The 25,630-nt window shown below is 38.0% G+C and overlaps 1 protein-coding gene across 2 annotated transcripts; it reads left to right on the forward strand.

Moving 5' to 3' along the window:
- Positions 1 to 25,385, forward strand: LOC143146765 (trissin receptor-like). 2 transcript variants are annotated; one of them, XM_076311369.1, is made up of 4 exons: positions 1 to 1,032; positions 6,908 to 7,083; positions 22,718 to 23,369; positions 24,523 to 25,385. In XM_076311369.1, the coding sequence occupies exons 1-4, from the start codon at positions 989 to 991 to the stop codon at positions 24,941 to 24,943; spliced, it is 1,293 nt and encodes a 430-aa protein (XP_076167484.1). In that variant the 5' UTR covers positions 1 to 988; the 3' UTR covers positions 24,944 to 25,385. The 2 variants fall into 2 exon arrangements, with proteins under 2 accessions (XP_076167484.1, XP_076167485.1); XM_076311370.1 differs by lacking the exon at positions 6,908 to 7,083.
- Positions 25,386 to 25,630: the final 245 nt, after the last annotated feature.

Genomic DNA, 25,630 nt, shown 5'->3' on the forward strand with positions numbered 1-25,630 from the left:
GCGATTGCTCTTTCCGTTATCACGTTTCGGGATCGTCGTTTCGTCGAAGAGAAGAGGAAACGAAAGAGAAAAAAAAAAGAAAAGAAAGCACATAAACACCACGAGCCTTCGAGCACCTTGACTCGTTGCGTCGGTTCGTTTCCGTTCAATCTTCGAATTCGAAAAGAAAAACACTTCCGTTCGTCGTGGTACACTTCCGCGAGAACGCGCGAACGCTGTTTCGAAGACCGTGACCGAACGTCGGGAATCATTCGATCGCAATTTCCCAAGAGAAACTATTAAACTCTCTTCAAAATTCAGCGAGCGTAAATTTCTTCCTTGTAGCGTTCTTTTCTCCGCGAGAATTGTTCACGGTGGAGTCGTCCGTGCGGACAAATCGTGTACGATAAAATTGCATCTAACCGGGTAAAAGTAATAAAAATCGCCGCTGAGGAAAAGAGAGACAGAGATAGAAAGAAAGAGAGAGAGAGAGCAGATTCCACGTAATATCGTTTTTTGCCAAACTTTCGCGCTTCGTGCCCGAACGACTGTGTCGGGATTATGAATCGTATTTCGGCGCGAAAATTATTCTCGCGCGCGGATAAAAGCAAACTTAATCGATTAAAACTGAAAACCTATCGGAGAGTCGATTGCACGATTGCGGTTTCGGTCAATTGAAGCGCAGCGAATCGCGACCTAATTAAACAAAACTACGTACCGCGAGACGCGAAAGCTCGCGCTTTCGTCCCGAGGTAGAAGAATGACGCTAAAAATACCGAACGAGTTTCTGGTTAAAGCGTCGGGTGATATTGACCGACGTACGCTCGACGAGAAAGGAAATTTTTCTCCGTCTTGGTCCTTTGTAATTCTTCCACGTACGAAGCTTCATTAGTTCTGTAATATTTCGGCGGACCGTAACGCTCGAAACAAGGATCCGCGTGTACATTGCAGCGAGAGACCAGGCTTAGCGCGTACAAGACCTTTGCGGAAGACGCGAAGACGCTGTAAGATGCCTCGTCCCGAAGTAGACTTCTTTAGCCAAGAAACGTCCAGGTAAGATCACCGTGTTCGTGGACCCGCGTTCGACGAAACACGTCGCTGGCACTGTCCTCTTGTCGCCGCGAACGTGTAGTGCGCGGAACAAATATACCGAGCTCGCAAATTCTCCAAGGAACGACAATGGTAGTGCTTTCGAGTACACAGGATGTAAAAAGTTCAGTGTTCAGCCTCGAGTGATACTTCTGGGACGGTGTAGAGCTTCAAGGGAATATACTACGGCCAAACTTTCGAAAAATCAAATTTCCTCCGACCGATCTTAAAGTCCCGAAATTACCGCACGAGATTGGTTTATCCGAAACTACATTACGACGATACGCGCACTACGGATAGAACGATGGTCGAGTAAGTACACTCGACTTTCGTAAATTCGGTAATATCGTTGCGAGAATTACAGAATTCGAAAAATTACGATCAAAGTCGATAACGAGTAGCTCCCGAATACTAATCCAGCTGGGATATTCTTTACGATTTACCGTGTATTAAAGAATGGCTACGACACTGATTTTCAATTAACGAAGCCTTCAATTTACGAATCGACGGAAAATGTTTCGTGCGTGTACCAAGAATGGAACGCGCAGCGACTTTGAGCGAAAGAGATTGTCAAATTTCTTCACGTAACGAAATTGGAAATTGTGGAGGCTGATGCGTCCGAATGGCATCGAAACAGGCAACAAAAATTTTTGCGTTTTATCATCGTAAAACGTATAACCAACAAATTTTAATCCTCTCGGATTTATGTTATCTAAAACGATGTGCACGTTACTTTTACTTTAACACACTTACGCGAATCGTTAATACGATACATCTATGATGTATCGGATGGTTTATAAAAAATAGCTTTTTTAGAAATCGTGTTCGATGCAACGAAAAAATTAGCGTTTGGTACGAAAGTGCGTATAAATGGAACGTTTTTGATAATTAAAAATAAGTGGTTTTGAACGAGTTCCTTCTAAGAAAGAACGTGCTAAGATTTTCCGTTTAATAATTTTGTTTTTATGGCCTCTCGGAAGAAATGCACGCAAGTTTGGCGCGTTTAACTGTAGTATATCCCTTTAAGGACACGAGCAACTCAAGGCATTCGTGCGTTACTATGTACAATAATATTACCATATAATCATTTAACGAGCATTTATTTTAAAACGAGAGCACAGCTGCTGCGTGTATTACATCATGTGTTACTTTTTAGAGGTTGATCAATGATTCTTGCAATTATTTTGTATACTCGGTCGACCTTAATACTTGCAATAAAAAGAAAAAACAGAAACAAAATAAGAGTTGCAATTTCATCGATTGATAAAATAAAATATTACGAAAGACAGATAGCTGAACAAATTTAACGAAGAAAAGTATAAACCGATTACATATCGTTATCGCAACAATTACCATAGACATCGATGCAATGCTTCCGTTAGATATAAATTTTTGCATGTCAAAGAGAATGATTGGTTTCTTCGAGTTTTCCTTTGCGTAAGATTTGTCTCAGCAACGGTATTTATGATTAGTCGATATTCGACATTGAAAATATGCGTTAGCTCTATCGAAGGTTTACGAAGAACTTTACAACTTTTGTTTGGATATCAAAGTACGCCTCGTTGGAGGCTTGATTGAGTCGCGAAAATTTTTCGGGCATCTGTCGTTGTTCGCCCAAAAGATTTGTTCCGGCAACTATATTTATGCTCGGTGAACATCTGACATTGCTGAGCCGATATTGCAAACTTGCCGCAGCTGTGCGTAAGATTTATGGTGGGTTTCGTAAGTTTCGCTCGAATATCAATGTGTGACTCGTTAGAGTCCTAATTAAATCGTTGGAGAAAGTTCTTCCGAAATTAATACTTTTTAGTTACTCACAGTAGCGAAATAGTCCGTGCATTAGTGGCTGCAACATTCGTGTCGTATAAATAATTCAGAGACTGTGAACACCTCGACAATTTGATCAAAGTTGTTGACGAAACTTGTGTGTAAACAGAATAAGATATAATTTATAAATATGTACATACGGTGCATCGATGGATCTGTAAATTGATAAGTTATCGACGTTTAAATATATTCGGATGTGGTTATACGCTCAGGTGGCAGTGTCGTTCGATACACACTCAGGTAACTGTAGCGGGGAGATAAGGAAAGATCGCTCCTGGAAAGAATTGCAAGTGGTATTTGATCCAACGTTTTATTCAACATTCCTGAGATCTGTGACTAAAGAAAAATCACTCGACGCGGTTCGTATTTCTCTTGCACGTTTTGCATACGTATACACGTATGAGAAAATGAAAGATCGGTCTTAGAAATAATTGCAGCACGCATTGGATCGGACGTTTTAGTCGGTTTTGGTAAGTTCCGCGACCAAAGAAAAATTATTTCTCGCGGTTCGTTACTTTCTGACACGTGGCACCATATTCCTCGTAACCGATCGTTCTTTTCCCCTGTAATTCCGTACGAATTAATACAAAACAAAGCTGCACGACGAGAAAATAAAAGTCGATTCAACTTGGACCCATTAAGCACGGCATGTAGCCAACAGCTCTTTAGCGGGAAACAACTCTTTCGGGTGACTTGCATTTGACAAGATTATCGCTTAACAAACCCTTCGAGTATACTTCAAATGTATTTTTACAGTTCTTCAAAGCATTGTACTATGAGTTATACTACGAGCAACGTAAACCCAGTACACGTACATACCAGACACGGACCCAGCCGACCGTGACGGGAATGAACATTCGGGAGCAGTGGGCTTAATTAAATGTTAAATAAAATTTATGGCTTGCTTTTCACGGTAACGTGAAGAGCATAATTACGAAACGAGAACTAGACGACGAGAAGCTAGGTGACGAATATTCCTGTATCCGCTAAGCCGTATCGCGTAAAATTCCTTCGCGTTCTCGGTTCGATTCTCTTAAAAATATTCGACCACTGTAACTATTGATCAATTAAGATTATCAAAACCGATGTCCTTGGTCGAGATAAGATTCGAATTTTCTAATTTAAACATAAGAACCTTAATCTCAACAATCGTATCGAGAGAGAAATTATCGAATCTTTTAAAACACGATCGTAGTTGCGCGTGTACGTTCTAACGTTAGGTTCAATTGCACTGAATAATGTTTGGACAATCGAGTACTTTTCCAGAATTTCCAAAGATTTATGTTAATGATAAAATTACGTACGTGACAGATAAATCTAAAATCAATCATAGGCAGACACGATTCGAATCCCTAACGCAAATATGTTAATTTGAAATTGATCTAGTATTGAATTATCATATATTTTGTATTAAATACATATTCTTCTGAAAGCTTAATAACAATAATAATGTCGTTAATAACGTATTCAATTTATTCTGCGAATAATGCGACTTCCGCTTATTCATTAAAAACAGCATGAACACTTTTCCAGAATTTCAAAAGATTTATGTTAACGATAAATTACATACGTGACAGATAAATCTAAAATCAATCATAGGCAGACACGATTCGAATTTCTAACGCAAATATGTTAATTTGAAATTGATCTAGTATTGAATTATCATATATCTTGTATTAAAAACATATTCTCGTGAAAGCTTAATAACAATAATAATGTCGCTAATAACGTACTCAATTTATTCTGCGAATAATGTAACTTTCGCTTACACGTTAAAGACAGCATGAACACTTTTCCAGAATTTCAAAAGATTTATGTTAATGATAAAATTACGTACGTGACAGATAAATCTAAAATCAATCATAGACAGACACGATTCGAATTCCTAATGCAAATATGTTAATTTGAAATTGATCTAGTATTGAATTATCATATATCTTGTATTAAATACATATTCTCCTGAAAGCTCAATAACAATAATAATGTCGCTAATAACGTACTCAATTTATTCTGCGAATAATGTGACAGCCGCTTACTTGTTAAAGACAGCATGAACACATTGCGACACAAATACTGGGTGTCGATCCGCTTAAACGGTAGACGATTTGGACATCAAAGAACGTTCATGATCGATGGATCTTTGTGCACGAAGGACTACGTTATGCATCGTTGAACTAGGTCAACAACCAATTTCGATAAAAACATTTTTAATATCAATAATAATAAAATAAACTATGCGTAGCCCAGACAATAGTATTTTTCAAATTTTTGTCAACGTTTCTAGATCCAAGGTCGTTTGAAACGATTTTAATTCTCCAAATACCATGTGATCTACATCCTGTTGCTCGATTCGAGATTTTGCGAAGTATCGTGCATAAAGAATTATGTAAATACGTATTAGATCTTAGAAACGATCTAATTTGTAGATCTCCGCGTCCATTCATTTCTTCGTGCCTGTCTCGTTTGTTAACAATGCTTCGTTTAATCATTATCAAAAGTTTCAAATACTTATTCACGGTAGTCTTTGATTTGAAGTGAAGTATGTACTCTAGAGAAAAAGAAAAATCAGTCGTGGGAAGAATTGGATGCGTTTTAGTCAAATTTCCTAAGGCCCGCGACTGGACAACAATTATTCAACACTGTCCTCATTCTACTTATGTTAGAGTCATTGAAGACGTTCTTCTTAATTAGACTGATTTTTCTTTCTTTGTAAAATACGTAATTGTCAATCGACAAGAGACATTATTCATTCAAGGTCGGCTGATTGCATTGTAATAAGATGAACGATGACAGTTACACACAGGCTACATGACTGTCTATCAGCTTTGACAACCTGACAGATCAAGTGATATTTGAACGTTGTTATTTCCAACTCGCATACCTTTGACACTTGATCGTGCATGTACAGTGACTTACAAATTTATTGGCTACAAGAGTAATATACTACATCATCTGGATAATATGATCACATTTTTTGTTCCAACGCTATAAAAAGTATAACAGATAATCAATAAATGTTGGAGTTTCAAATGAATAAATAGTTACACTTTTTAAGATAGGATTTCATTTGGTATTGTAAAATGTAGGTAGCTGAGAAAATAACTTAATCTTCTTGCTTTTAATTTATTATAAAAATACTTTGGTTAAACATAAACATAAAATTGATTATTTTCATAACGTGTTAATGGGTCCTATTTCTTTAACTATATATACGTATTTGCATTTCGTTATTATTCATATTGATTTCGTAACTAATTGATGCCACAATATTAATAACGCAACAGTTATATTGTATAAATTTCAATAAGAAACACATCGAATAATATATATAATTTTAACGTTAATATTTAATGGACGCACCTTTAACTTCAATGCATCCGGCAATAAGTTCATTAATTTATATTATAGGAAATTATTTTATCACTTTTTTGAATTTTTTCCCAAAGGTTCGTCTAAATTTGAGCCAACCAGCGATTGTGTTGTCAAAATGTGGTGTTTGTACTTCTTTTATTTGACAATCATCATTTCGTTAACCTACTCGTAGCAATGTGTTTAAAACCATTGTTTCGTTGAAACTCGTTAATCTCTTTTTCACATTTCCCTAAACTGCTGACGAAATTACTTTTTAAAACGTTGAATTTGTGTGTTCTTCCTTCTGTTTCACAAATGTTGTACGTTTGCTGTCATATTTTTTGCAAATCGTTATATTTTCTTCTCTAAACTCAACGGTAGGACGTTCCGTAACGGCATCTCTTCCGTAATTTCGCATTTCTCGTACTAAAATTTGATTTTCATTTTTTGGTCTGACTCATTAAGTGATCGTCGATCGCGCAATCATCGATTTCGCTTGTGGCCACTCCCAAGATGTTGTGGGAAAATTTTGTGAGAATCTGATAGACAGTACTGTACTTAATTATTTATCAAACGCTATATCATTGCATGCAGGAAAAGCTGGAAAGCAAAATCAAAATACCGTATATTCGATCTTGTCTTCTCCACGATTTTGTTACAGAATGATTGACGACCGCGACGCAATCGTTTATGAAATCCATGACAACGAAAGCTCGGTCGACAACGAAACTTTCCTGTACAATATATCCTCGAACGAAGACTACATCTTCGACAGGACTGGTGTAAAGGTGATCTTTATTACGCTCTACACCATCGTCTTCGTTTCGTGTTTTTTCGGTAAGTTAGCGATTTGTTTCGAACATGCTTTGATTTAGTTTGGCAATTTAGCTGCTCCAATTCCTTCCTCGAGACAATTATCGTCCGGATGAATAAATTTTTGTTCGAATCTGTTCGAAAAATACGAGCGAACCTTTTATCATAAATCTTTCGCGCGTGGAGCAAAACTTATTGGGAATTGGCTGAATTATCCGAAAAGTTGCTTGCAGTAGAAAATATCGTTCAAACGCGGAACATATTTTAGTGTTTTATGCTGTACCACGTTTCTCGTATCTCGTTCAAAATTTTCGGATACACGTGAATAGAGCGTCTCTTAGTTACCCTTGTTGGGTATTAAAAGTTTAATGAAGCAAACCGATCGATTCTATCGATAATTTGTGTAGAACGGGAAACTTCTGAAATTAATGGTCAACAACTTTTGTTGTAGACACGTTCGCTGTAAATGCAACTACAAGCTAATTATCTTATAGTTATTCCTCGCTCCTTTCTAACAGAAATATTAAAATGTCACGCAATTTTTATTTCAAATTACACCAGCCTATAAAAGTACTTCGTTCTTTCATTGCAACTGCTCGGCTGCATTCTATGTATAGATTCACACAATCGCATTATATTCGACGTAGAGATGACATTTTGATTATCTATTGAGGGAAAACGAATAAAGTAAAAACTCACTTAACGTTTCACGTTGATAATTTAGACGCATCCAATGCATTTTATTGATACAGTATTTAGCGTTACGGTGTATCACGTCGATATGGTGCGATTGTTTCGTCGATAGTTGTCGCGACGAAATTGGTTCTCCTCTCTTCGTTTTTGCGCGCGAAAATTCATTTGTCCCTACGACTATTTTTTTACAATGCAGAATCAAACGTCGAACAATTGAAAATCGTAGCGGACAGGAAAGGTCGAAACGCGATTAAAACCGCGTTAATTTTACAATCTTCTTTAAAGTTAACAGTACGGTTAAAGGCACGGTCCGTTGAACCATGAACAGAACTCGAAAATCGTTTAATTTATACAGGAGGGCCATCATTTGTGTGATCAAGATTCTACTTCAGAACTGTCTGCACGCTGAAAATTTAATTCGCAGCAAAATGTTATTTTTTTTTTTATTAAATCAATGCATACTGTTGTACCAAGGGATTTAAGTAAACGGAAACAGTTATTTGTTTTAGAAATTGACATTAGAAATCAAATATTTGATTTCTGATTTTACGAATCATAACCATTTTCTATTGGATCGATTTTCGGTGCTCCGGGGGTTGTCGAGGTTGATAATTTTTCTTGTAACATTTATAAAGCTAGAAAAATCATTGTTATCTAAAGGAAGGTGTCACGTTCAAAGTCCATAGCGAAACAAAGCGATCTTTTTTCTAATAAATTGCCATCTCGTTTACACAATTTGAATGAAAGAAAGAGAAAAAAGTACTCGATTAAATTTCAGTAATACACGTAATTATTTCTGTTACTGTTGTACATTCTTTTGCGCTCGGGGTGAAATATTTTTAATTATGAAAATGTTTTTCAATGTTATGTATTGTAACATACGAGCGTTTACACAAATGCTATTTGTTTGAACGGCCCTTTCAGATTACAACTACCTTTATCGTAAATGTTTCCTCTGGTGTTTTACAAAATTTTTAAAAATTACTTTGATGGCACAGCTACTAGGCTACCCTACAGAGGTAATTTTGTTCTCCTTATTTTCCATTAAAAAAATTCTTGTATCGAGAACAAACCGCTACGCTTTCGATGTTCTTTTCATAATTAATAATTTGGAGAAATTTCACATCGGAAAAATAGCATACTTGTAAGACTATGCGACGCGAGGAAACTTAATCGACACGCGAATATATTGAAATCAAATTTATTTCGTATTAAAAAATATAAATTAAAAATATACTCATAATAAATACACGGTGAAAATGTTTGGTCGGGTACTGGTTATGCATGCGGATTAATATCCTGAGCACTCTTCTGTTGGATCGTAGTATGCTAAATCCAGCAACACTGTACCGTCAGTTAACCTCTAGCAGCACGCAATTGTTTTCACGCTACGTGTCAGCAGCTCCAAATTAAATTCAGAGTTTTACGATATTCGAACAATGCTTACTTTCGTGACAAATTTAAACTTGCACAAAATTGTAAACGTGGTATTCAGGGTATTCGAAGAAAACGCGAAACTTGTTTCCGTTCGGGTTCGTCCCCGTTGAATGAAACGTACGAGGAAAGTGACACGGTAATAATTTAAATACTCGTGAATAAAATTTAATACGCAGAGCCCGACACATATCGTTTTTCTCGTTCAAGAGTACACGATGCGTAACAATTGATTTGACTACGCGAGCGCATCGTGGGTATGCTGCGCGATGCGCAGTCAATTGTATTCGAAATCAGGCAACACGATACAAAAATACGAACCATTGATCCGTATTTCGACTAACGTACGTAGAATAACCGTTGTAATGAAAATTTTCGACGGTGAAAGATTCATCACTGAAATCGAGGAGCGATCGGCACTTTATAACGTCAAATGAAACCAATATTGAATTAGGAAAACCCAGTGCACGCCACAGGAGCAAATTGGAGCTTTCCTTTTGTCTTTCTTTCGAAACAATCGAGCCCTTTGTATTCAGAATATTCTCTTTCTAATTTCATTTCGAATGTCAATTGTTTATCGAAACTTTTAATCAACGTAGTATTGGAAGAATTTTTCGAGGTGTTGATTTTGTATCGATACAAATTTCGATACAAATTGCCTCGCATCCTGTTTACTGCTAAGAACAGGATATACCCGTCAATATCAATTTCATATTTTCGTTAAATTTTCATAAACGGTAGGTATGTATACGTATCGTATTATTCATTATGATCCGCACCGGTGTGTTATATGGACTGTACTGCGCCATGGAAAAGACTCTCATTTATTCATCTGCCATAGAGACGCAGTGCTCGATGCGATCACGTAGTCGGGTCAATTGCTAAACATTGTATACATTCGTACGAGAAAAACGCAGCACTACAAACGTTCGTCTGGCTCAGACATAGCCGAAATCCCGCTGCCAACAAAGCTTAAACCGTTTTTCTGTCGTCATATCTGATGTATTGCAGGGTGAACGAAAAAACGACTCTTTGACTCGGGACTGATATTTTTCTACAATACACAGAACAGTCAACTTATGTGCGATAGAAAGCTCGTGGCTCTTTGTCGAGGTTTATTTTTTCTCCCTACAAGGGAAACGACCCTCGCTAATTTAAATAAAATTTAGCAGGCTTATAGATCCACGTGTACAATAATCGTAACTAGAATTAGAGCCATAGATGACTAGCTAGTTGTGACAAAAATAAGGGTAAAGAGTTGAATAACCACATTAGTATATTAGTATATAGTCAAGTATATTGGAGTTGTAGAATGTCCCAATCAACGGTAACTCTGGCGTAGTGGCAAGCATAGGAGACTGGTAATATTTTGACACGATATTCGTGGGGTAATTTACATTTATGCTCCCATGACTTCCACGACGAATTTTACCCAAATTCCTACGGTTGCTACGTCACAATTACTATTGGATGAGACGCTTTACCTTCGAGTACACTCGACTATGTTATAGTACTTTGAAGAAGAATATACAGAAGAATATTGCAATAACGAATATTGAATATTGTACAATATATAGAAGAATATTGTTTCTTCAAACTGTACACTTATCTTTTTCATAATCGACTGGTCGTCTACGTTTTTAATTCCGGTTACGATTATTGTACACGTGGACCTATAAGCTAATCGAATTTCATTAAAATCGTTGACGATCGATACAGACATTCCCTTTGTTAGATTTAACGTGGACACCCCGCAAGTGCATCGTAGTAATAATATCTACAAGGTAGAATAGAAAGAGTGATCCAACACGCGTGACTAGGTAACGAGTTATGATCTTATTGGCGGGTAAAATATTTTTTTGCCAAAAATAACTTGTTCCCTATCGATTCGAACGTGATTAAGATGGATGACGGTTCGTCGGGATCTGATCTTCGATTTTAAACGCAAAGATGTTCGTTGAGTACAAAAATGATCAGTTATCTCTGATTTTGAGCAACCATGAATACTGGCACGGAACACGCGGATTGATTAATTTATGAATGTTTTCCGTGTAGTTCGGACAACGATCGGTACGATTGATTCGTTAATTACACGTGTTCGATTTCGAGCAAAGTGATCATCCAGAGGTATGGCACGTGAAACAAATATGGTGACTTGTTCGAATTCCCCCTCTGGGAGTGCTTCGTCACCCGTTTGTTGGATAAACGCCGACAATGGGGTTTTCCTCATTGTCGAGCTGCCTCTTAGCTGCAGAACAACTCTTAGGGAATCCAGGTTAAGTTCATTTTCACATTTTGTCACGGAACATTGTTTTGACACGATTTCAAGGAAAGATTCCCTTTACGATATTATTTGCTTCTGCAGGTATTGTGTCTTTGTCACTTCGAAGCGAAATTTCTTTGCACAACTTTAAAATCATCATTTATGGCTGTACCGATTTAACTCGTCGTTGTGTTTACGAGAGTCGCTATATTTGTTCCACCAAGTATACCGGAACCCCCTTTCGGGTAATCCGCGTGGAAGTTTCGCATGTTCCTTACAGCTGGTCATGCAGGTTGTAATCCATAAAGAATCTGGATTTGAAGAACATCCGGTTAAAGGGAAGTCTTCTTAGCCGTGGGTTACAAGCGAAAAATTCGTGTTTCTAAAGAACGAAAAGCTACATTCGGTGGCTCTACGAGCCCATTGTTCCGTCGCAACGGCTGCTTTATTTTTATCGATCTTAATGAAATTCCTCGGAGAGTGTCCCCGAGATCTTAAACAATGGGGAAAAGGGAAAAAATCGATCTTCCCAAGGTGTCACGCCAGACTGCCCCGGTCCCAAAGAGAATAAGAATAAGCTCGATGTTTTGGATAGGAAGAAGTTTCGCGACCGAATGGACAAAAAACTAGCGACGAACGGTAAACAATGGCGCTCTGGGAAATTACCTTGGAGATTAAATTACGCATTCGTGGATGGAACAGGGGCAAAATTGAATAAAAATTCAATTAGATCTCGAAAGGAGAAACCACCGCGACTCGTACAAATATTTGATCGTGACGCAATATCAGTCGTAGAAGTTGTACAACGTGGCAACTAAGGATGCTGCTTAAGGAAAGGAATACTTTAAATGCGATTCAATTAACGATGGCTCGAACTTGAGGGAAACGTAAAGCACTTAAGGAAGTCATCTTGTAGCAACGTTTCGAAAAATCAGCCATATTTACAAACCTTTTTAAAAGGATACAAACCTTCCTCGAGTTTTACATACGTTTTTCTTTTTCTTTTTTTTTAACAAACCATGTTTTACCATTTTTATAGCCAAAAGGTCTGTGTATAATAGTCTGGGTTAGGTCTGTATGATAATGAGGAAAACATGCCTGCACGATTTCTAAGTACCGTCACACCTCGAGAAATTCCCCGAAGCCGTCGATCGAAGTTTGAATTATAATTTACGCGAAATTCTTAGGATATGGGACGCATTTTCAAATGGCGCCACTTGAAAGAAAAAGTTTCCAATTTTCCAACCGTGTTATTTCTCGGGACAGAAAACATGTATGTTTCTTTTTTCAATTTTAATACGGTTCGACACGCCAAGAAAAGGAGAAGAAAATCAGGTCCTACTCGATGCAGTTTATTTCCGTGTTGAACTAACATTCCTAGAAATGTGGTCCGAGGTGAGCAGCTTTCGTACCGAATTGTGATAGAATCTTGTCCCGAACTATGCCATAAGCTTAATAAGTTAAGTTAAAACCAATAGTTACGGCCAAGAGCAAGGAAACATCTTACAAGCATCTACTCTCCCGTTACAAATTCCAAAAGTTTAATTCGCACTCCCTTATTCTCTGTTTGTATAATTCCACTGTGTAAAAATTCTCGCAAGTTCAGTGACAAAACGCGTGAGCTCCGTTGGCTCAAGTTCCGAGTGCAAAATTTCATTATAATCTTTCGGATCGTTGTACTTTTAACAGGTAGAGGATTATAATAAATGGTTTTCTTGTAACTCATTACGTGTGTATCGTGTCGAGTGTTTTCTCGAACGCACTCGTAAAACGTGAATTATCGTCCCGTAATTGTCATCCGGATGAAACTCGATTCACAGAGTTGTCCACCGTCCCTCTCTCCAAGAGTTTTCATTCTTGTCGTGCAAATTCATTCTCGCTCGTCATATATATATTTGTTTCTTTCCTTCGTCGACTGTCGTGACACAAAACCGTCCAATTGTACTCTTCAACTTCGTAATCTCGTTTCACCGTCAAGTGAGACGGTCGCGTTCTTTGAGCGAAATTGGAGCGGCCAGCTTCCACGCGAGACGATGTCGTGTAGAGAAATTTGAAAAATAAAAAAGGAAAAGAACAATCTTAAATTGTCCCTGGAACGTGAAAACCGATATAGAGTATCTACCAGACGCTAGTTTTCTTTCTAAAGTATCCCAACTCTTACGAAAGATCGTCTCCGATTAGACCAATGGATAAACCGTTATCGTCGTCGCGATTCTTTTCGATTTCTTCGTTCGCGGAATATCGTTTCGGAGAGCGAGTCGGAAATTCGCTCGACGAACTCTAGTGTACCGTGCGATGACATCGGTACACTATCTCTGTCGCAAGTTAACCACTCAACGACCATATCCGAGTTAACTCGGGCAAAACAGTCGCGAAACAACCGAGCGAAACTATGCTCAACGACTAAAATAATAAAGAGCAAAATAAACAGTGGAATCTCGGTATAGAAATGTGGAAGCATATTTTTGTAACTGGCTCTAAAAACGTTAAAAACTATATGAAAGAATATCGCTTTTCCAGAACCTCTATTGTGCGACGAGATCCAATGTGTATTATTGTAGATAATAAGTGTAATTATTGTAGCTAATAAACAGTGGAATCTCGGTATAGAAATGTGTGAGCATATTTTCGTAACTGGCTCTAAAAACGTTAAAAACTATATGAAAGAATATCGTTTTTCCAGAACCTCTATTGTGCGACGAGATCCAATGTGTATTATTGTAGATAATAAGTGTAATTATTGTAGGTAATAAACAGTGGAATCTCGATATAGAAATGTGTGAGCATATTTTCGTAACTGGCTCTAAAAACGTTAAAAACTATATAAAAGAATATCGCTTTTCCAGAACCTCTATTGTGCGACGAGGTCCGATGTGTATTATTGTAGAACAGGGATAGATGGAAGAAAATAAAATATTTTGAACAGTCGGAACAAAACGAGAAAAATACAATGTACATATTTATGTTTCTATAAAAGAAGTAATTGTTGATCACATTAATTGCTTGTTCCATCGAATTTTTATTCTTAAAATTGAACGAAATTGATTTTTGAGCATACGTTTTTTCTTCAAATAAGAAGGTTTACGAGAGATTACTTTGTTCGATGATTAATTACTTTATTCGCTTGTACACAACCGATCATTAATTTTCATACGTTTAAAGGACGAAAAAGATTTATAGGATGTTTATGAAAGATTACTTTGTTCGACGATTAATTACTTTATTTGTTTGTACGTAACCGATCATTAATTTTCTTACATTCAAAGGACGAATAGGTTTATAGAATCGATTATTAAATTGGGTATCGAAAAAAATTCAGCAAGAAAATAGTTATTATAATATATAGAACCCCATCCGTGTTTAAAGTATGCCCGACGAGGATGAAATATAACCGAAACTATTTATGTTGGTTTATCGAAATGAACGTTTGAACGTTGAAATCATGTAAACTAGTAGAGTATTTGAAGCGTAAGTATTGGTAAACGGAGCCTAACTGTTCGTATTTTCCCATGAGCAAATAATCGGTTTAAATGGAAAATCTGAAAAACTGTACACGAGCTGTCGGCCAAGTGACTTCGAGGGACGATTCCATATTTACACGGTCTTACGACGAAACGTTGTTCCATCGTCGATTCGTACGTGAAATGTGAGTGCAAGGGATGTACGTGAACGCGGATAAGAAAAAAAAAAGAAAACGAGAGAAAGAAACCAATGCGGGAATGGGGGAATACACGTAAACGGGAAGTCTTGTGATTATCTGTATTCACAAACCAGAGGATTTGGGATTTGCGCGCAAGTTGTACCGACGAAGAAAGAAAACGAAGGCGAGTTCTACCGTGAGGGCTTAACTTATGGAAAATGAGTAAAAATGTGTCGGAGCAAAAGTCCGACGAACGTGCCGGAGTCTCCCCAAGAAACGTTGTACTCGATAAGAACTCGTATTAATGGAATTCTTAGGTAAAAAAGAAGTTGGCGCGGCTTTGAAACGACTTTTTAGTATTGCGCAATCGTCGAGGTGAGAGAATTTATAAAATGTTATCTCATAGTTGCCGAAGAAGCAACCATACTAGGCATCGTATACACTTCCCTCCATAAGTATTAGGAAACTTACGAAGGGTAAAGTAAACGTGAAAGATCGCGGAAAAGTTGTTATAGTCTTTTAGAATTATTATCAAGTTTGTTACTTTGGACCATAAGGAAGACGTATCTTTCGCGTTATAATGAAAATCCCATTCTTTATGTACGACAAAATTAAATTTCCTTCTCGGCATTGATATTCGTCGCGTTGTTTCTTCTATTATCTCTTTAATTAATTTCAGTAATCGCCCAATTGGTATGTCTATTGTTTTCGGTATTAATTGAATTTATAATTAACGTAAACAGGAATTCGAGTGAAAACATTTAGGCATTTGTGTATTTAACGAAGTGATCTGGGAAAGCTACCTACATCGAAGTTAACGCATTGCGTCAAATGAGCTCCGGCGTGCACTTTCGATAAATGGGATGCAATGAACGAGTAAACGAATTATTCGAACAGTGAATATTCATGTATATCTTAATATATAATTTTGCTAATAAGATGTCGGAAAATTGGTAGAAACGAAGTAAACTGAATCGATAATTACGTGTCATGCAAAACGAGTGCAAGCGTCTCGATACTTTTGGAGTAAAGTGTACCTATGTATATAGTTGCGTCACTTCGCCTGCGAATATTCGTTATACTTTTTCTTTTTTACAATATCAAACATATTACCGACGAATATTCTTTATAAGAGACTCTCGAAAACGCATATAGGCTAAACGTTACTTTATTACAATATCAAACGCATTACCGACGAATATTCTTTATAAGAGACTCTCGAAAACGCATATAGGCTAAACGTTACTTTATTACGACGCGACAGAAACTTTTAAAAGGGATTAAAATTCTTTCGTACATGTATCAAGGACGTGTGTTACTGTTCTGTCTTCTTCCTTATATATTTATTTTACTTAACCTCTATATTGCAGGCAGCTCGCGACATGCATCTAGAGTAAACATTAATTTACCGTGGGATGTGAAACACGGGAATAAGATGGAATAAGACAAGGCGCAGCAAAGGTGCCATTTCTAAACATAATTATAAAATATAAATATATACAATATATCTATGTTGTAATTTTATCTACATTATTATAGGAAATATAGAGTAAAAACTGTTATACAAAATGCTTTCATCGCTCATATTTTATCGTATTATCAAACAACTCTTATTTTAGTATTTCCTTCTCTGTAAATTATTTTATCGATCGAATTTACCAATTGGACATTAATTCGAAATATCGCAAAATAAGCACTCGTTCGACATTATACATAGTATATACGTATAATAATAATCATACCAACTTGTACAAAACGTACAAAAGAATGAACGGTAAAACTATATATACGAAGGGTACAAGATAAAGAACTTAGGAATAGTGGTTGAGAATGGAGGATTTGGCAGCTTGTTTGAGCGAGGTTTAGGTTTGGGAGTCACGTGCATTAAATGGAAAAGAATTGTAACAGTGCGCAGCTGTATAGGAAAATGAGACTGAAAACTTGCTAGCATGACCGACTGGGATGGATAAACGTGTATTTGGGATTGAGCGAGATGGGTGTTTCTGGAATGGTATGAGAGGTTCGTACGGATTGAAGTACGTACATACATAGTTAAGAGGGTAAATGAGTGGATAGCGTTTTGTAACCAAGATGGTATATATGGAAAATCCATTTCTGTTTCGCCTTGAATCCAGAATGATTTAGTAAATTAAAGAGAAGATACGCGATCATATTTTCAAGCACAGTAAGAGAACCGAAGACAAAAGTCTCGAATGCGCTGACCGCTAGAGGCGACGCGAAAGAAGAGTCAGGGACCATACACAGGATGTATCCTCTTTGTTCGACCACGATATTTCACAGACATTTCCGCTAATCTACCAAAGAAACGTTTTAAATAAAATTAATCAGCTTTAGGTCGGTTATACGCTCGGATACTACAAACGTCCGATAAATGTTTTTTCTTTTCTTTTTCATTCAGGAATCTAGGTTCGATCAACGGAAACGTTAATACGGAAATTATTTTATTTCAATCGAATTACGTATTCTCGATAAAACCAAGACTACCAAACTGACAAATTTATCGAACGAATCCAACGATAACAATAATGCAATTTTACGTGACTAGAACGAAGAAACGCTATATTTGAGACAACGTCGCTTTCAATACGTCCCAAGATCATAGTAGATGACTTTGACTTTTTATTGGAAGCAACATTTCTTGGAAATTTTAAATATTCAACTGCGCGACCGACTAGTTGACTAACTTTTATTCGAAAGGTTTCTTTGGTAGATTAGTCGAAACGACTGAAGAATAGTGATCGAACTCGAGGGATACACACTGCACAACATTGCAGTAATTCATGAGATGTATACGAGGAGAAATTGGAGCAAAAAGAGTTTGCGACGGGGAAAAAGGTCCGAGTTAGGCGAAGGATAAAGAATACGATATAATATCTCGGAGACGTTGGGCTTGAAACTCCATGGGGAATCGAGGTGGAATTCAAGATTTTTAATGAATTCGGATGAATGAACAATGTGGTCGGAGTTTATGGAGAGACTGGCTGGGAAAGAGGATCTATCTAAAGGTAGAGCGAACCAATGACGATGGTAAAGGATTTAAAGAATACACGAGGAACTGTACCCGCCACTTCGATAAATAATACGGCAGAAACAACAACAAGAATGCAAAATATTCTGCGTGTGAAGGGAAAAGGGAGGAGACAGAGTGCAAACAACACACGATCGGATACACGACTGGCGTGATCGATATACAGTTAGCGAAAAAAGTATTCATACACCAGTAGGTGCTCTACTTTGAATGCCAATAACTTTTCCTGCAGAACACCAATTTAACAATGAAATATAGTACAAAGTAAGAAATTTACACAGCCTTTGATTGATATATTATATTATTTTATTAAAATTGAAGCATCTTAATACAAATTACATAACAAAATTCTTAGCGAGTACGGAAACCGCTGGGAAAAAAGTATTCATACAGTAGATACTTTCTTGAATTACTAATCAAAATAACAAATTAATAAATGAATTAATATTTCGTTGGATATCCTTCACTGTCTATTATGGCTTGCAATCGCTTGGGCATTGATGCAACTAAATTATTTGTTATATTTTTATCAATTTTTGCCCATTCCTCTTTTAACGCACTCTTTAGCTCGTTTTTGTTAAAAATTGTATGTTTTCGAACACGACATTTCAGTTCTTCCCATATACATATGTTCTATAGCATTTATATCTGGAGACTGTGGAGGTGTTTCCAAGACATGTGGTGTATTGTATAACAACCATTCTCTAACTAAATGAGACTTGTGTTTGGGATCATTGTCTTGCTGGAAATAATAACAATCCGATATCCCTAATTTTTCTGCACTTTGTTTCAAATTCAATTTCAAAATATTCAGGTGTTCATATTTATCCATAATTCCTTCAATGAAATGCAAATTACCCAAACCATTCGCGGCCATGCACCCTCATATCACGATGCTCCCTCCACCGTGCTTTAGTGTAGGCTTCATATTTTTTGGGTTTAAAGCTTTTCCTTTTTCTCTCCACACTAAACATTTTCCATCTGTTCCAAAAATATTAACTTTACTCTCGTCGGAGAAAATAACAGATTTCCAAAACTCTAACTGCTTATTTATGTATTTTTTTGCAAATTCAAGCCTTTTCTTTCTATTTATTTCAGTAACGTATGGTTTCTTCCTAGCAATACGTGAAAGGTATCCAGCTTCCTTAAGCCTATTACATATTGTTTTGGAAGAAACATGTTTTCCAGTGGCTACTTCTAATTCCGCCGCAATTTTGGGAGCACTTTTGAATGGATCTTCTTTAACTTTTTTAATAACAAATCTGTCATCTCTATCGCTTAACTTCGGCGGCCGTCCAGATCGACGCTTATTTTCTAGTGTTCCCTGTGTCTTATATTTACTTACAATATACTGGATGGTTGCATGACTTTTTTCCAACAGTTCACCAATTTTTCTAAGAGAAGATCCATTTTTATAAAGACCTATTATAATATTTCGTTCTTCTAAGGTTGTTTCTCTGCTTTTCGTAGATATTTTAAGTGTGCACTATTATGGGAAGACTAAAATGAAATGAAATGTAATTTACACTTACAAACAAAAACAAATGCACATCGGGAATCCCCTCATTCAATTGTTTAGACATTTTTTATCGATAAATGGCAACTGTATGAATACTTTCTTCCCGACGGTTTCCGTACTCGCTAAGAATTTTGTTATGTAATTTGTATTAAGATGCTTCAATTTTAATAAAATAATATATCATTCAAAGGCTGTGTAAATTTCTTACTTTGTACTATATTTCATTGTTAAATTGGTGTTCTGCAGGAAAAGTTATTGGCATTCAAAGTAGAGCACCTACTGGTGTATGAATACTTTTTTCGCTAACTGTAGTCAATAGAGGTAAGATGAACCCGTATTTTCCGTATTTGCAACGTAGACAAACAATTCGCGTCCCCTGGGCCAACGAATTCGATGCAACAATTTGATTTACGCGAAATGCGGGTAGCGCGGTTGCGTTGAAAGAATTGCGAATCAAAATGGAAAAATGAGAGAATATTCGATGCGTTGCTCCCTCGTTGAATATACCGATTAGAATTGACGTGAACAGGCACGTGGGCAACCAGGGCGAACCTTTTCGTTTTTAAAGTAAAAAGATTAAATCGTAATTAACATCTGATTATTCGAAACGTTTATTTCGTTACACGTAGCCCGCGAAGCTTAATTGAAACAAACTCACGTTCGACACGATAAAGTGACTAATTTAAGCAACCAGACACGTAATCCCGAGAGAAGTGTATATGTATATAGCGCGTTCGATAAATCCACAACGTCGAATCGGTTTTTTAACACCATCGTTCTCTCGATCTGTTCTCCCTAACCTCGAGGGAAGGGTTAACGAGAATAACCACCGTTTAATCGTCATCGAACCGATTCGCTCGTTTGAAATCAATTTCTTATTTTATGGCCGAGACTGAGGAACAATTGGTACTGTTTGACGAGGATCTTGAAATTCTATAAATTTCAATTACAGTCGACCGGTTCGTTAAAATTATTAATTCAATCCCCTAAACTCAATGGTTCGGTTAAAACTTGATTCAACCGGGTGTTATTTATCAAATATAAAATTAAAAGTGCTTAAAAAACAAGGAAAAGTACGTTTGTCCGAACTTTTTGCATTAATTATGCGTGGCGAATTCACTCGCGATGTTATATCCGTTTGTTTTGATGCACCCTGTATAGGACATATGCGAGCACGGTACACACATATCTCTCCTATGTCAACGGGAATTTATTCGAGTCAGTATTTCCGAGCGAGTGTTACATTATGTACGTATATACATGGATGCATAGCTATATCGTTAGAATCCGTTTCAACGTCCTTCACGGTTTAACGAGACCAAAAATTGAAGCATAATTATACGACTCGTAAATCAAGCCGACTACCTCGCACGATAATTAAGATGCTAAATGTGCACTGGGGCTTTGTAAAGAACAGCGTAAACATGTCGGTACACAGTGTCGTTCGTGCGTTGCAAAGTGTGTCTTATTAGAAAAAGCAAATTGTATTAATACCTTCGTTATTTTAAATAATAAGAAGTACTTGTAAAAGTACCTTCGTTTCGAAAAGGACACAATTTGGCTCTTTAAAGTGAAACGTCCAATTTCCCCGGGCAGAATTCGACGAAGCAGTGATTATTTGCGCAAAATAAAAGTATTACGATAACAAACGGTTTCCGTGATATATATCGAATCGCCAAGGTATTCGTATAATATATACGCAAGGAAATGTACATATATGCTTTATCGTCTCGATAATACATATAAGTAAACAGTGGAGAGTATTTTAAAGCCGCTGAAAAAAAAACGAATAATCCAGAAATATTATCATCAGGAGAGATGTATTAAAGTATTTCAATTATCAATATTTGATACTCTATCGAAATCAAGTATAAAAAACTGAAAATATCGTGAGGAAAAGACAATTAAGTTAACCTTTGACATTTCTCTACGTATCCGACAATTAAAAAAAATCAACGCTATACGGTATCCTCCTCTGAAACAACAACTTTTTCAACGCTTTTCCTCGTGACTTAAATTTATTACGTTTATTGCTTTTTCTACCAGGACAGCTTATATTTTACGCAAGTCTGTACACTGAAATACGTTTAAAAATATACGTTAAAGTCATTCTCCATAGCTAAATAGAACCAGAACTAATACAGTAAATAACTTCAATTTTGTATTCAAATTCATGTTTATTCATGGGATATTTATTGGCTATCAATTTCATTAAGACAACCGGTAACGAGTAACGTGCAACACGTGCAAAGGTATTGATCAAAGGCGAATCGTTTACATATTACTTTGCCGTTTTCGAAAGTTATTACTCGCATGGTTAACTTACTACCAACTATTTACACGACGACTGCTTATTTGACTTAACGAGCACGAGTGCGTAATTTATTCAAAATTTATATCTTCAAATATTAAATTGCCTCGGTTTATTTTAAATGTTTCTCATATTCGTTCGAGGAAAGAGCAACTTTTACGATTTTTAAAAACAATTTGCCGATTCCTCCGAAATTGTGACCGATGTCGAGGAACAAATGTGAAGTGTATCCGAAGATAGGTATCGTGCACATAATCGTATAGAATCGGCACGTATGTACATTCAGCACGTAAATCGGTCTTATCGTTTGATCGGCAATCGATACTACTACATCGATGGTGTACGCACGGTCATGAGATACGCAAAGAATACGGTAATTCCCGTATTCAAACGGCAGTTTTTTTAACAAACAATTCGAGCAATGGGATTATCCCCACCAGTGTTTACATTCACTCGTCCAGCTATCGAGGAATCGTCCCGATGTTATCGCTCGAAAGCGGGAATTACCGTTTTGAAAAAAAAAAGAACTCGTGGTTTTGAAAAATGATCGACGAGTACGTATAAAAAGAAAACCGTTATCGAGTTATCGAAAGACACTCCCACTGGAGACGCGTGGGAGTGTCAAAAGTACGTGACGTGCAATACTGTCGTCAACTTACGCAAAGTTTCGTAATACCTAAAAGTTCGTTGGGTGTTCCGCGTAAAATATCGGATTCTAACCATCGTTGTCCGCCCTTCGGTTGTTCCAGGCAACTTGATGGTGATATTTGTGGTGAGTTTCTCCCGACGTCTGCGCAGTATCACGAACTTCTTCCTGGCGAATTTGGCGGTAGCCGATTTCTGCGTCGGTATCTTCTGCGTGTACCAAACGCTGACGAATTATCTGACCAACAGCTGGCAACTCGGCGATTTCCTTTGCAAAGTTTACATGTTCGTCCATGCTCTTTCTTACACCGCCAGTGTATTGATCTTGGTGGTTGTCTGCGTCGAACGTTACTTGGCCATCGTTCATCCGATCAAATGCAGATCGGTGCTGACGAGAAGCCGTCTGCGGCTCGTCGTTGGCCTGGTTTGGTTGATCGCCGCGATCTACGCTTCACCGAGGTTCTTGTACGTGGAGACCATGAGGAACCGTTTGGTCACCGGGGACGTGGACATTATTTGCCTCGCCAATATCAAGAAACACAACAAGAACGTCCTCGACGCGGTGAACCTGATCTTTCTCTACCTCGTTCCGCTCGTGTTGATGTCTTGTCTCTACTCGAGGATCGCTGTCGGTCTGTGGAAAAGCGGCGCCACACTCGCCGGACCTGGACTAACGGCCGAGACAGGGACCACCAGAGTTCGACAGGTCCATACGTCCAGCAGAAACATCCTTCGAGCCAGACGCGGCGTCATAAGGTATTTACAGGCATACCTGTACATCACCACTGGTATACATCGACATCGAAAGAACTCGTTCGTATTACCATGAACGTGTCCGAGTTACCGTCAGTCGGGTCGCACATTCCACCGATCGGTAGTCAACGAGTTATACCGAAGCTCGTGTACACAATTATCTATATATAGATCGTTGTTTATCAAATACACAGTATCGTGGTACTTTAATGTATGGCGAGGTGTGTTCGCAGACAATATCGATAAGTAACGTGTCGAGCAATTTCGAACGAGTCATTATCGACGTTCACGTTTCGACATTTCGAGTAGTTTGTACATTGTACGGAAACAAGGGCAATCGGTATAAGGCAAATTACGCGGAGATTATGTTTGTTCCGGTAGTTCACGTATTCGGAAATGCGACAACCAGAAATTTGCCCAGGAAGAGATATTGCATAATGCTCGAGTAATTCACGAATACGATGTTTCGAATCCTGAGAGTCTTGGAAACGTTTAAACTTTTAACAACGTTGCTCGTATTAATATTGTACAACAGTAATGGGAAGATTTCGTGCTTGCTTTGTATAAAGAATTGATATTTTAATAGTCCCTAACGAGCCAATTGAATATTTCAACGTTCCCGGCCGCTCCGATCGGGTCCTCCTCCGAAATAAGTAATTCAGGATTTCGAATTAGATAAGCGTATTAATTAGATTTTGCGTTACTTATTCCCGAAGAGGATCCAAAAAGATGTAAGACGATCGGAAGCGTTTAAATATTGAATTTGCTCGTCAAGTACTATGAAATATCTACTGCTTGTACAACTGTGTTTTCGTTGCTGTAACCGCGAGTGGTTTTCAACCTAAAGAATATCCAAAGTGTTCGTAGGCGCGTTTAAGTATACGTTTAATCGTGTACTCTCACGTAGTTACAAACGCGTAGCGGAACTAAAATAAACGTTTAATTACATTTGTATTTTATCATTTTAAAGTGTTCAACAATCTCGAAGCATTCGAGACTTCCAAGATTCTCGAGGGTTTCGGCAAGTATTCGACTCCCGAAAACGTTTCGAGACTTCTTCGGTTTCGCTCTTTGACTCGAGATACTTCGCGAGCCGTTTACCACCGTGTACGATAGGGTAGGGGCTGACTGTAAGCAGAGACTAAAATGTTTCTAGAATGCTGATCGCCGTAGTGACGATGTTCGCCGTCTGCAACTTACCGCAACAAGCACGCATCGTTTGGCGTCGCTGGGACTCGAGTTACGATCGGACGTCAGACTTTAGCACCCTCCTGACTCTATCGACCTTCTTGATCTCGTACACGAATTCCTGCCTAAATCCCTTGCTGTACGCTTTCCTGTCCCGTAACTTTCAGAAAGGAATGAGGGAACTTTTGACCTGCAAGGGTACCAGAGGGCGTGCCGTGAGCCTAGCGATGGGCTGCACAGGAGGTGACACCGGGACGCGTCACGAGCACGGAACGAACGCAAACCATCCTCACAGTTCGCTGGTCAGATCAAGTTCGGTCCAAGATAGCCCTCGTACCGCACGAAGCACCATCAAACCGGACCAGTCCAGTTACGCGAACGTCACCTGATCCGATTCGGACCACGTCTCTCTGAAACTTCCGCGTTCCAAAGAAGACACCGCGTTGTCCGATCACGACTCCTCGCGTGAACGAGATCCACGTCGAAATCCGTTTAGAAACTGATTTGAGTGCCATGTGTTTACGGGGATCGATCGAGCGTCCAACGAACACCGTGCAACGCCGCGAAACCAAAACCAACGAACCGTCTCTATTCCTCTCGCAGCTCGAAAGGAATTTGTTCCTGTCCTACGATTTTCGTCGACTCTTGACGCTGACATCGAAACTATCCCGACGATTCGTTGTACCTGTACTTGTATACAAAACGACGCGAAAATAAAATACACGCGACTGAACACGACACCGTATCATTTTCTCGAAGCGCGACGAACATTATATCGACGCGATTCGATACGTTTGAGTTTTACATTCGAGGAGCCTCCATGGATCGAGAGTGACCGGAAGGAAGGCTCTTCTTCTTCTTCTTCTTCTTCTTCTTCGATCGGCCATCTTGGTGAACTGATCAGAAGCTGATTAGCTTCCGACGGTCTTTTGCATTCGAGACTTCTACGGTGGTAGAGTCTTTCGGGCATCGTTCTATTGGATTGTTCGGGAAGTCGTTTCGTTTTCCAAAATGGAGAGTATGTAATTTAATAAAACGTTTATACGCTCTAAAAAAAATCGTGTTTCATTTTCACC

Source organism: Ptiloglossa arizonensis, chromosome 5, assembly GCF_051014685.1.
Source record: "Ptiloglossa arizonensis isolate GNS036 chromosome 5, iyPtiAriz1_principal, whole genome shotgun sequence".
Lineage (NCBI taxonomy): Eukaryota > Metazoa > Arthropoda > Insecta > Hymenoptera > Colletidae > Ptiloglossa > Ptiloglossa arizonensis.

What these genes read in the sequence shown, in the direction of transcription:
- LOC143146765 (XM_076311369.1), top strand. Translation starts at nt 989, where the DNA reads ATGCCTCGTCCCGAAGTAGACTTCTTTAGCCAAGAAACGTCCAG. An exon ending in TTTAGCCAAGAAACGTCCAG is followed by an intron (nt 1,033 to 6,907) that starts GTAAGATCACCG and finishes ATTTTGTTACAG; the next exon opens with AATGATTGACGACCGCGACG. An exon ending in GCCAGACGCGGCGTCATAAG is followed by an intron (nt 23,370 to 24,522) that starts GTATTTACAGGC and finishes AAATGTTTCTAG; the next exon opens with AATGCTGATCGCCGTAGTGA.